The sequence below is a fragment of the Pyxicephalus adspersus genome, chromosome 3 (genome assembly GCF_032062135.1).
Source record: "Pyxicephalus adspersus chromosome 3, UCB_Pads_2.0, whole genome shotgun sequence".
NCBI classification, from domain to species: domain Eukaryota; kingdom Metazoa; phylum Chordata; class Amphibia; order Anura; family Pyxicephalidae; genus Pyxicephalus; species Pyxicephalus adspersus.
In genome coordinates this window covers 25,469,895-25,483,146 of record NC_092860.1, presented here as the reverse complement: position 1 = coordinate 25,483,146, position 13,252 = coordinate 25,469,895, and the positions used below count along the sequence as shown (strand labels likewise).

Here is a 13,252-nt window from a genome sequence, read left to right as displayed (position 1 = left end):
ACATTCACATGAATTATACCTTGCGTGGTGATAACTTACATTGCTAGCTTGGAGTCCAAAAGCAGCCCACTTCCACCTGGAAAAGGCTATTGAAACTTCTTTAAGTTAACCCCATCAAAAAGCCAAAAGTCTTTTGGTTTCATTTTCAGCTCTCATATGCACCCCAGAGCCCAATTTTATCTGGAGGCACCAGACAAAAAAGAAGCAAATAGTAAATTTTTCCCCAGTTTGTGGAGTCTAGGAGGCTCGAAGGAAATTTTCTCTTATAAACCAGTCCAAGAAGAGTTTGGCAATTGTCATCTTTATGTAATTTGTCATGAATATGATGATTTGCCAACTATGGACATTTTGGGTATTTACCTGTGTCACTTTTCACGCTAGAGTCAAGGCACTCCTCTGGTTCAGTGGTTGAGGACTCTACAGATGTTTCTTCTGTTCCAGTTTTAGTGTCCTCAGGTACCTCTCCTTGTTCTTCATCATCATCTTCTTCTTCTTCATCATCACTGTCACCAAGAGAGCCAAGGGACTGCATGTGAGACTGGACTATGCGCTGGACAGCTGCAAAACACAAAAACCCCAATAATTCTACACCTTGAGGAATCAGCCTTTTAAAATCAATACATTAAAATTAACTCTGTAATCCCATACTACTTGAGGTCCACCAGAGAACCCACAATGAATCTAAACATTTAAAATATTGTCGGACTGAAAATGTGGAATATTTAATTCCATTGCAACATATTATTCCAAAAGGAAAGATATAAAAGTACAATGTAATTTATATACAGTAGAACCTCGGTTATCTGGCGCCCACAGGAAATGGCGGATTCCAGGTAAGTGTAGTTTCCTATTAAGTGAGGTTACTCTGAAACTGAGGTTTCTCAGCCATTCAGCACTAGACTTGAAGTGGTAGACTTGTCCCCATTCACCTCTAGTGCTGAATGGCTATGAAAAGAGAAACCTTGATGATGCCTGAGCCGTCATTAGGGTTACCCTCAGCCAATCACGGAGCAGGGATGCAGAACACATGCAACAACACCGCTAGGGCTGCAGAAGCAATCAAGAAAGCGGAGCTGTCAGATTTTCTGGTTATCTGAGTTTCGGATAACCAGGGTTTTACTGTATATTAAATTTCACTTTCAATTGAGTTTCCTACGCAATGTATGTCTAAGCAGTGTCAGACTATGGAACCTGTGATCCACCAGGGGAAATCGTGTGACCACATTTAAGTTCTGAATTACGCTTTAGCATGAAATGGACATACATACTGTTTGGTAACTGGCAGTCTATACATACCATAGGAAATGGAATTCAGTTTTTGACCACAAGTGTTTTATTTAGTTTTTAGGTTAAAGCATAAGCAACCCTGCCTGCAACCTAAAACTCCAAACAACTGCTTACATGTTACTAGAGACTTTATGAGACTGTTAGCATTTTACAAGCAGCCATCTAACTGTAGAATGATACTTACATTGTATCTACATCCAAGAACAAAAATGTAATATATGGCAATGTAACAGTCATTAGATGTGATAGTAGCATTACTTTTAGGTTGGCAATGCTTACTGGCCTTGCCATATCTAAGAAAAAGCAGTGTTGTCACTCCCGCAGAATATGCCCTCCTCTTCTCTATAGGATATATGGAAAAGAAAAAAAGTGCAGCATAGGCAGAAAGAACAGAACTTTTAAGGTCAAAGTCACAATTACCAGTATTTCTTCTTCTATTTTTCTAACAGATATGCTAAAATATATACCAGTATTTATATTTAACTGACCGACAGGATGAAAATAAGAGAAGATTACTATTAGGGTTTATATGTACCTAAAACTTTTCTTGGCCTTGTTTATGTCATTAGAGAGCTTAAAACAGGGAGTGTAGCCCATCTGATCTGTATTCCTGCCCCTACAGCAATTAACAAGTGTGGGACTGTTACCACAGACATAAGATTGTTGGCCAGAACAAGAGACTCTCATCTTCCCTAAAAGGTAGCTTTTAGGGAAAACATATCATTATGTGTTAAAGACTGGACTGTGGAGGGAAAAACTTAACACATAGCCTGCAAATAACATAAACTTGAAAGGATCATCTGTGTTTATACCCACCAGTAAGCTTTACTTTTCCCTGGGGAAAGCTTTTAATGACCATGTTTTTTTCATACATGCTACATCATTTTCCTTTTTTTTAATATGCTGTAAAACCAAAAGGTGGAAATATAGGTCCATTTAACTTTGGAAAGCTAAAACTTCAACCAGGCTACCAGCCAACAATTTATAACTAGTGGCTTGTGTATTAAAATTTGAATCTTGAACTACTAATAGTGGGGACCAAGCAAAACTGAGAACAAAGAATATTCTCAGAGGTCCCTCGCTGCTAATATGTGCAGCATTCTGCCCAGTTTTGCCTTCAGAACGTTCCAGGAAAAAAATCCAACAGGGTTAGAAAGGCATATACATGCAGGTTGACCTTTGCAAACCTAGTAGTGCTGTTACCCCTACATCAAATAACAAATGTAAGGGTGAGGCAGAATAGGGACCACTGATTACATGGCCTGCAGCATCTCTATCAGTGGAATCCAGCCAAAGACCTACAAAGAAGATCCACTGGAGAAAGTCTTGTTTTTTGGTGGCCCAACTACTTGCCACATACTATTAAAAAATCTACTATGTTTGTTGTTTATTGGAGATATTTAGCAGGTGTTTCCGTTTAACAAAAGTTGTGTAAAAAGCACTGGTAATAGGTCTAATGTAGTAATGCATCTGTAATGCACCTCACAAGTACATGCAAAAAGGTCCACTTTACAAAATACTTATTACATAATTATTTAAAAGGATTTGGACATATTTGCTCCGGATGTTTAAGTGTCATTGACTCACACTTCATCTAGCTTTCAATGGCACAAGAGCTCCCTGCGCTATATACATTCAATAGTCATGGACAGTAGTGCCAAACATGACTGTTGCTACTTTCCACAATTATATTGATATATCATAATATGGTATTATGAGAACCAAATCTTTGGGCAAAGCAAAAGTTTTACTTTACTTACTGTACCTATCAGCATATCATTATCTTTCTTTCACAAATCCACTGTTTTTTCAGCTGCATAGAGAATGTTGTAGAGTCCAGTTAGTTAAGGAATTCATAGCTTACATAGGATGAGGATCCCATGTACTGAGTCAGCAAGCGCTTTTTCTTGAAATATGTCCTATACTCTTGCATACCTGGAAGCACTGAATATTTCCTTTTTCTCCAATCACTGGGAAAAGGAAAAGGAGCCTCCAGTAATCCTAAAAAGAACCCGTAACTGTAGAAATATGGGATGGGTTATCACCAAAACCCTTTGCATTTGCCAGGGATTCGAGATAACTGGTGTGTGCTAATTGACTTTATTAAACACTAATTCTTGGATGTAAATTTGCAAGTTTATCTATCCTTCTTTTGGAATTGTTCTGCTGCATATATGCTTTCCAGGTCAGTAACCCACCATGTTGTGAAGACAGGATGAAGACACCTACAAGGTCCACTAGAGGAAGTGTCATCATTTTAGGGATAGATGCAGTGAACATAGGTTCCTTGTGGCCCGGGGATAACATAATGGGCCTGATTTATTAAACTTCTCCAAGGCTAGAGAGGATACACTTCCATCAGTGAAGCTGGGTGATTCAGCAAACCTGGAATTGATTTCTTCAAAGTCATTTGCTATTTGCTGGATCCTGGACCAGGTCAATTCCAGGTTTTCTGGATCATTCAGCTTCACTAATGAGTATAAAAAGGGTATTCTCTCCACCCTTGGAGAGCTTTCATAAATCAGAAGAAGAATTAGAAGAAAGCACAAAACATTTATGAAATTTCTGATTAGTACATTAGGGAGGAAAGTTTAAAAAAAAAAGTTTGCAGAACAGGATAGTGGGGCGAGTGGGTAGGTAGTAAAAAAGTTCCAGGGTGAAAGTGGGGGCAATTCTTAGTACAGTCTAACAAAAATAGGGTGTACAGAGAGTTTACCTTTTAAAGGAGAGCCAAGAAAATGGAAGTAGAATAAGTAAATGATCAGAGAAGAAGGTAGTGCATGTTCTCTAACAGTTGAATATTTGTAAGAATCCTCAACTAAGTCTAACAGGAAACAATAATTATTTTATGTTATTATACTAATTTATTGCAGTAGATTATTTGGTTTTGTATTGGTGACCGGGGTAGTGCATAGTTTAAAGTTCTATTGGAAAGGTCCCAATTGTGAATATTCTGATAGATACCAATGAGTACTTAAACCTACCAAAACTGAATAAACTAAAACCTTAAACTTCAGATTATGGATAGAGCACTTTAGAAGAACTGGTAAATTAGATAGGGTCCATAAATTTAACATTTTGTCTTAAAACACTAAATGATTCATCTACTTTCTAGTCCTTGTAGAGCAAAGTATTAGAGAGCTGCTCAATTTGTGTTGCTAATATGATTAACTCCTAATAAGTAGGGTAATATATTTATGAAATTATAACTATCTAATCATTTTAGATACAAACTGTTTTTACTGGAGTCATCATTCATAGTTCAGTCCACCCAAATGAAATATTTTCTGAATGGAAGGAATCTGGTTGCTTTCGTCACCTACTGGCAGTTTAAATATCTTTAAGACTTGACATGAAAGATTTTACTGTTTTTAGCTATGTACACATGCTAGAAAATTGAAAGAATCCAGAAGTGCACAGTAGTCTCCTAAAGTCATTTAGCAATCCACTGTGGCGGATCACTAAAAGATTGGGGACAACCATTGTCTTTTCAATTCTCCTTTCGCAAGGAGAACGCAGTGGGGTGCTCGTTCATTCTACTGTCATTGGAAATGATCAAAAAAGATTGTTACCAGTGATAGAAATGTAACTTCTGTATGCAGCTAAGTTCCCTAAACCTGTTCATCTTGGGGTATCCCCACCCTTTGTGACCTAAATAATATTATTAAGACCTAAATATTATTACTGATAGTTGTCTCTGGCAAATGTAAAGGCCTAAGAACTTGCTTGCAACTAGGTGATCTAACTTCCATTATCTACCAAGAAAGAAAACATTGAACATCAATTGGACTTAGTGTTTACTATTATAAATTATTATGAGGAATGATGTTTAGAGTGCTATCATCTTGGTGTTTTCAATAGAAAATGTAGGATATACAGATGAATTCAGAGGAACAGCTTGAATTGTGTATATAGAAGAAGAAGATGGATATATACAACAGATGTGCACTACTGAGCGACCCCCCCCCCCCCTCTTTGTATCATACAAAGAGGTCAGGTAGAGATGTATGTATACACAGCTGTCATGCAAACAGTAGGAGAGTGTCCTGCCCTATCAAGCATACACGTTTTTGCTCATGCACTATGTGTATGTTGAAACAAGAAAGCCTTTTACATCTGCAGCACAAACCTTTGCATTATCTGCTTTTGGAACATTTTTAAAATATAACTCCGGTACATCCTGTGTGTCTTAAAGTGGGGTTTGGTTTTGGCTCAGTTGTTTTTTACATCCTTTGTTGCATCTACGTGCTTGTGATTTCCTGCAGGCTCTTTTCAACCAGTTCCTGTGTAAATGCATGTACTCTAGTTATGGTTGCATGCATAATTTATTTGAAACATTCACTGGTAGTCTCAATTAGCAGTCCATGTGATAAGGTGCACATTCAGGAGACAGAATCTTATAACCTAATTAGAAGAACTACCTAAAAAAGATTTTTTTATGTATGGATCAGCAAGTATTATTTTGTTTAAATTTGCAGATTTAAAAAATGTCTTTTGAAATGACATGGTAAATTTTTATATATACATATAATAGACTATATAGTTACATACCTTTAATTGATGGAGGAATGTAGGGACAAGGGTTAGGTCTCTTTGTCTTTAGTGGTTGGGCATCTCCTGACAGCTTCTTATTGGGAATAAGAAGAGGTAAAATTTAGGCTCCAAATAATAAAGAATTACCCCAAACAGTTGTGATCATAGAATTAAGCTTTAACCATTTATACTAAAGTCAGTACAACAATATTCTGGCATATTGAAACACATGCTAACTTCATAGGCTTCAAGAGTTTCTGAAGAATGTGAAAAAGCCATTACCTTTTGCTGAAATACACATATTTTATTCAGTCCTGTCCTCCATATGCAGTTTGCTTTTTCACAAGATATTGGCAGGTTTTTATGTGAAATGATTGCCAGCTTCATTCAGTCTACTTCCTGCACTCTCTAGAAGTGCGTCATCACGCTGGCCTAAGCTCAGGGTATTACTGCACTGAACATCACTCATAACTCATGAGTAAGTAAGGTTTAAGGACAGATTAAAAAAAAACATTTGATGAGTGCTTTCATATATATGCTTATATATTTATATTTATATATATATATATATATATATATATGTGTGTGTGTGTGTGTGTGTGTGTGTGTGTTTTAGTAGGCTGCTTTAATTTATATTTGTAAATATAAATATTTGGATTTTTTTTAATTGCTTTACAAAGATGAATATCAGTTACATCAGCCAAAGCCTGCTACTTGCTACTTCTCCATTCACATAGCACTTCCAATGGCAGTAATTCATGGAAGAAAAGAAGTCACGTGTCAGAGTCTAGGGCTTAGTTTTAGGTGCTTCTCTACTGACATGATACATTGGTGAAGAGGAAGTGGTATTCCTAATGGAAGTAAAAGGAGACAGAACCCAGCGGGGTTCAGCTCCGTCCTTCCCCCCCCCCCCTCTCCAAAGAGCATTATGGTGCTGTATGTACAGCACTCGTTCATGCATCATGCAGTAGTTTGTCGTTGGGAACGATCAAGATCCTTTCCAACGACAATTATTACACGTGTGTATGCAGCCTTACATTTACACACATGCTATATCTATATTATTATATTATTGGTAAGGATAGGGTTAATAAACAGTGTTTTCTAAGCAGCAGAATGGTTCTGCAGTCTCAGCAGAATGTTTTAAGTAACTTTCCAGTGATACATCCCCACTGTCACAAGCAGTGCTGTCATGCTGTGCTCCTTTAAAACATTTAGGGACACGTTATACCCTTGAGCCTACACTGCTGTGGGTCATATTCTTTATTTCAAGTCCACAGATAGCCAGCTGTGATTTCTACAGCATAGAGGCTCTGCTGATTAGAACAAGCAAGGGGTAATGGCGGGGGAGTGCAGGGTTGTTTGTACAGGCCTTGACATTTTACATGGAATTATTACAATCTTCATCAGTTCTATTTTAAGCCTACAGAAAAGTAAATACTTGAATGATCATTTTAACAATATTAGATGATGATACAGAGTGTTTATATACTGATATACTTTGTCATTTGGTAATCAGGCAGCCGGTCATAGAAGAACTTTCTTTCTTTATGAGTAATACTTGCACCTATATGGCTAAAGTTTTTGCAAGTGTTACTGGTGTTCCATTCCATATTAGCAAATTAAAAGCAAATGCCATATTTTTCTAAGTAATATTAATAATACATGCACTAAATTGTTTAATCTTCCTGCATTTATCATCCTTGTATGCAAACTTTAATGGAAAAGTTAAAAAGCAGACCACAACAACAGTAGCTCTGGCTACAATATTCACATTAATACAGTTCTCTTGCAGAGTGAAATAAAAAGGGCTACCCTGGGCCCACAGTTCAGAGAAAGATATGGAGGCTACCATTGGTAGTTTCTAACTCATTGATTTCTTGTTTTTTAATGTTTCTCCTTATTGTCCCTGTGTCCCTTATTTGGAACAAGCACACAAAGATGTCTGAGTTTAGTTTTGATTCATACACATGATTACTTAATCCAGAATATTGCCTCAGACCTTACAGAGTCCAGTTGGTCAGTGTTTGAGCCATACAACTAGAATCTTTAGACGGAGGTTGGCAGTGGCAGCTGTATTGTGTTTCTGAGGAAAGGTTTATTGTAATGAACCAATGTCACACTCTTTAGTAGAACCCTAGATTAGTAGCTAAAAACACTGTTAAAATATATAATGGTATTTTGTCCACCAAGTCCTGTAATCCTAGCCTAATATTACAGTCATGTCCAAGACTGTAGCAGCACGAATCATTGAAGAAAGAGCATAGATACAACCTACTGATTAGATCAGTGTTTCTCAACCAGGAATCCAGGGAACGCAAGGGTTCTGCCAGAGGTTGCTAGGGGTAAGAGCAATTTGTGACACTCAGGCCAGTTTAACAGATATTATTATTATTATTAATAATAATAATAATAATAATAATAAACAGGATTTATATAGCACCAACATATTAAGTGGCACTGTACATTAAATAGGGGTTTCAAATGAAAAGACAGATACAGACAGTGACACAGAAGAAGAAGTCCCTGGCCTGTAGAGCTTACGATCTAGATCAGATACCAGATGATCTTTTTGGCTATCTGTAAAGGTGACATTCTTCCCAATGACATTCATCCTATTACCACCACAATAATATACTCTTAGTTGTGGATATAGTAATTATAGTAGGGGTTCCCTCAAGACCTAAAAGTTATTTTAAGGTTTTACCCATGTTAAAAAGGCCTAGATTAGAAACTGGATTAGACAATAAGGTCCCTTTCAGACACAGAGTGATAGGGGATGCTTCCGCTCCCATTTAACTGTACAGGAGGAGTTGTTAGCTGCTTTGAGCAAGAGTTTACATGCAGATCAGTTGGCATTATGATGGGATTGCAGCAGGTTTCCTGAATACAACATGTTGCTTCTGACTATGTGGTTGCTTTTTCTTCTCCGGAGGAAGATTTAAAATGTCAACAGAAATGGAAGGGTAATACATACAAATGTTGGCCTATGGTGCGGTTTGCCACTCCTTAGTATAGTGTGCTTTGCATCTTGGAGCAGATAAATATGCAGTTTTTGACCACGGGTCTCAAGGGGGCCAAAAGAAGCTGTAGATCATCAAAAAGTTATCTTTCTTGCAAAAAACATCAGCTGATAAAGTGTAAAACCAGCTCATTGCTCTGTGTAAAGGATTAGTGTTAGATGATCTGCCTAGATGTCTCCTTAAACATAAATATTTTGAGGAAAGGAATAATCTGTTTGCCTTGTAAGAGTTTTTCCATCTTGTTATGCAATTCCAAAGGCTGACAACACTTTTGGTCATTTTGGTAGTTAACCCCTGCATTGTCTTATCATTTCAAGCAATGTTTAAAGCAGGCACATTGCTAGCAATTATTGGATCATGTGAGGCTACTACTTGGAATTAAATTGTTTTCTTGTGGGCAGATATGTCCTGTTTGTTATTTGAAAAAAGTGAAAGTCTTTATTATTTTTTTTTATTTTAGGACACATTTTAAAATGTATTTTTTTTGCACTTAAAACATTATATTTATTCGGAAAGTGGAGACCAAATAGAGAAAAACAGTGGTGGTTGTAAATTTTTTGGTGCTAACATTTATCACATTTAAATTTTCATTACAATTTAAATGAAAATTATTCCTCATTTTCTTGTGAAAGATAAAAGATGAGTCATGAAAAAAGGCGCATAAAATGAGGAAAATGTACAATACCCAAGTATTACCCAAAGCCAACTCCATAAATAGTCATCATTGTAAAGTTTAGTAATTATTGCTGTAACTCCTGCATGTGCGGTGATACCTAATATGTGTTGCAAAGTGGACATTATGTTTAATCACCTAATGCACAAGTTTGCGTCAACATATAGACAGGAAGTTTTTTAGAAATACTTTCCTTTTTTTAAGCATTTTTACTTTTTTGCAGCAGAAGCCAATCAAACACAAACAATGCTTACTTATTCTGTTGCGTTGCCTGGCTGGAGCTGCTGGGGTTGATCAGCTTTAGATCCAGAACTGATAAAAGTGGGGTACTTTTGGGACTATTACTTCTTGGCAAATAGAAATGAAATGACCTCCCGTCGCTCTCCCAGGTCATGGGCACATTGAAGGGACACATGGGATACATGACAGGTTGGGAAGGGTGGTTAGGTTGGGAGCAACACCTTTCTGTACAAGGAATCCCTTTTACTAGAAATCTGGCTCCTAAAGTGGTAAATGTAATTTTGGTTTACATATCTGCCTTCAACAATAGAAAGAAAAAGGTTTCTGATTCTTTAAGGCAATAGAATATTCCCTAGATCAGCAATCTAAGGTGTTAATAATTTTACATGTTATTACCCAGTTATATTTGGTGCATTTAGAAACACATCTAGAATCACCTGGGACTAGCTCCTGAGAAAACCTATTCCACATAATAACAGCTCTTACTGGGAAGAAACCTTTCCATATGCAGAGGTGTGCATCAGACATAAAGAGTTCCCCTCTTTTGCTTCTAGGAATTGCCTGCTGTTATTGAGTCTATGATTTATTAGAACACTTAGATCATTTCCCATTATTGACTGCTCAAATTGTTCTCACCCTGGATTACATTATGCACTCATACATGCATGACAGGTCATCTTAAGAGAGTGATCTTTAGTAAGCAATTAAGAAAGTCAGAATCTCTAATCTGCTCAAAGTATGTAAGCCAAGCAATTAGTATTTTCAAAGATGAATTCAGCAAGGGTTTCCTGGGTATTTCTTAGTATACCTTTAACTGCAGAATGATTTTTACTATCCCTAGGCGCTGTAATGATTTTGCATTTTTTTCTGGTTAAAGACAACCTATGGTGGTGCTGTTAAAGTTTAACTATTGGGGTGATTTCAGACCGTGGTTGACCACAGTGTTCTGCTGCACATATACATGGCTGCACGTGGCTGCGGTGGATCACTGCGTGGTTCCATAGAGCGATAAGTTGCTTTTGGCTGCATATTTACTTTTACTTTTCTGGAGGAAGAACTGCACCACAGCCACAACCACAGCTGTGTTCTAATGTGTTTACCGTACTCGGGAGTGGCCAACCACACCGTTTTTCACCGCTGCTATGAATGAGCCCTTGGTCTTAGCAAAATATGTCATCTAGAGTCTTACATATCAACAGCTGATGAAAGACATGGAATGCTTACCATACCTGTAATATATATTAAAGCTGGAGATTCACAAAGTTGTATAGTGTACACTGAAACTTAAGATGTTATTCTGTTGCAATCTAGATATCCTGAATAATGAGCTTTTGAAGCTTGGCATCCTCCTCACTCTGTTCCCTCCCCCACACAACTTCTCAGGTGGCCTTGCTGTGCCTTTGAGGTCATACTCACTGTGATTTTGGAGCAGAACGTTCTCGCTTTAAATAAACCCTTTTGTTTAATGCTCTGAATTTCAACCCCCCCCTTCATCACAAATTCCATTACGTATTTTCACCCTATGTGGTGGGGAGGAAGGGCAGTCTGTCAGAAGGGGGGTAGCTTTACCTGTTTAGTTGCTTAATCAGCCAAAAACAGCTAAACTAAAGTCAACCCATTCACTGCCTGACTCTGCTACATAAAAACTATAAAATAAATATGGGATGGAATATAACATTTTTTTTACAGTTGTTTAAAGGAACCAGTGGTGATCAAATGATTTTCTATACAAGGCCTCAAGTGTTGGCCCTTACATCACAAGTAAATATAATGCTTCAAAAAGATGTCATAGACGACAGACATCCAGTAGGAGATAGTTAGAGGGTGGAAACATGCTACAAGAGATGGTCAGAGGCTACAGACATCAACAGGAAATGGTTAGGGGGTAAAAGAATGCTATAGGAGATGGTCAGAGACTGCGAACATGTAACAGGTTAAGGTTAAAGGGTACAAGAATAGTACAAGAGATGGGTATGGGCTGCAGACATTTAACATGAGATGGTTATAGTGTACAAGCATGCTACAGGAGATGGTTAGAAACTGCAGACATGCAGCAGATATGGTTGAAGGGTACAAGCTTGATTCAAGAGATGGCCAGAGACTGCATTTATGCAAAAGGACAGTGGTCGCCAACCTTTTCGGACCTACGGACCACTACAACAACAAGCTCAGGACTGCACATGCCCGGGGAGCCGTGTGTCATTCAAAGGGGTACAAACCTCTTCCATAGTGATGTCATGATACCAAAACCTGCCCATTCATTTATTGCAGGTCTGAGGTCCAGAAAAACAAACTGCCCAACCCCACGAGCCTGCGATCCGTATGGGAGACACAGTCCATGGTTCTGGCTGGTGCGCCCACCCCCCCCCCCCCAGCGGGGTCCTTCTCCTGACCACACTGGAGGGGGCATACTGGCCAGAGCGGCAAAAAACAAAATTTTACCACCAGAGATTGGGGGTACAGGCTTCATACAAGAGATATTCAGAGGCTGCAGACATGCAACAGGAGATGATTAGAAGGTACAAGCATGATACAGAAAAAGATAAGAGGCTGAGAACATGCAACAGGAGATGATTAGGGGGTACAAGCATGATACAGAAAAAGATAGGAGGCTGAGGACATGCAACAGGAGATGATTAGGGGGTACAGGCATGATCCAAGAGATGGTCAAAGGCTGCAAATATGCAACTGAAGATGGTTAGGGCTTACAAACATGCCAAAAGTGATTCAGGTCAGAGGCTACAGAGATGAACAGGAGCTGGTTAGGGGGTAGAGGCATGCTACAAGAGATGGCAAGAGGCTATGGACATGACAGTACAAGCATTCTATGAGAGATGTTTAAAGACTAGACATTCTGCAGAAGATGATTAGAGACTAAAAAAAGATTCTAAAGAAGACTGTAAACATGATTCAGGAGACAGTCATGGACTGAAGACACAAGGGCTCTGATTTATTAAAGCTCTCCAAGGCTGGAGAGAATACACTTTCATCAGTGAATCTGGGTGATCCAGCAAACCTGGAATAGATTTTTAAGCCATTTTCTATTTGTTAGCAAATGTTTTCAATCCTGGACCAGATCTATTCCAGGTTTGCTGGATCATCCAGCTTCACTGATGAAAGTGTATCCTCTCCAGCCTTAGAGAGCTTTATTAAATCAGGCCTAATGTATGAGACTGCTAGAGATCACAGCCCCTTTACAAATCAGTGTTTCCATATTTGTACTTTCCACAGCCCCCTTAAAATGGCACATCAGATATTTCTCTTAGCAAAATCCTCAAGACCAGAGAAAAAAAACATGAAACCTTCAGCATCATTTGGGTTTTCCCAAAGGAAGGGAGGAGGGTGGATTTCGTGAAAGTGGAAAAATTTACCTTTTACTTTGCCAAAAATTTGAAGATATATCGGATTTGGAAAGCATCTAATAAAACACACGGGAGCTGAATGGAGAAACGTTAAATACACTTGGCAATCTCAATTGAAATTTAATCCACTCAGA

The 13,252-nt window shown here is 38.2% G+C and overlaps 1 protein-coding gene across 2 annotated transcripts in view; it reads right to left on the bottom strand.

The window, feature by feature from the left end:
* The window catches only part of PPP1R1B (protein phosphatase 1 regulatory inhibitor subunit 1B), a 52,889-nt gene that overhangs the window by 9,134 nt on the left and 30,503 nt on the right, over window positions 1–13,252 (bottom strand). The window contains exons 4-5 of one of the 2 annotated variants that reach the window (XM_072404007.1): window positions 5,839–5,911; window positions 361–558 (exon numbers count right to left, since the gene is read on the bottom strand). In XM_072404007.1, the coding sequence (XP_072260108.1) occupies window positions 361–558; window positions 5,839–5,911 (271 nt within the window). Of the gene's footprint in view, window positions 1–360; window positions 559–5,838; window positions 5,915–13,252 lie in introns of both variants that reach the window. The other variant, XM_072404006.1, reaches the window with a different exon arrangement.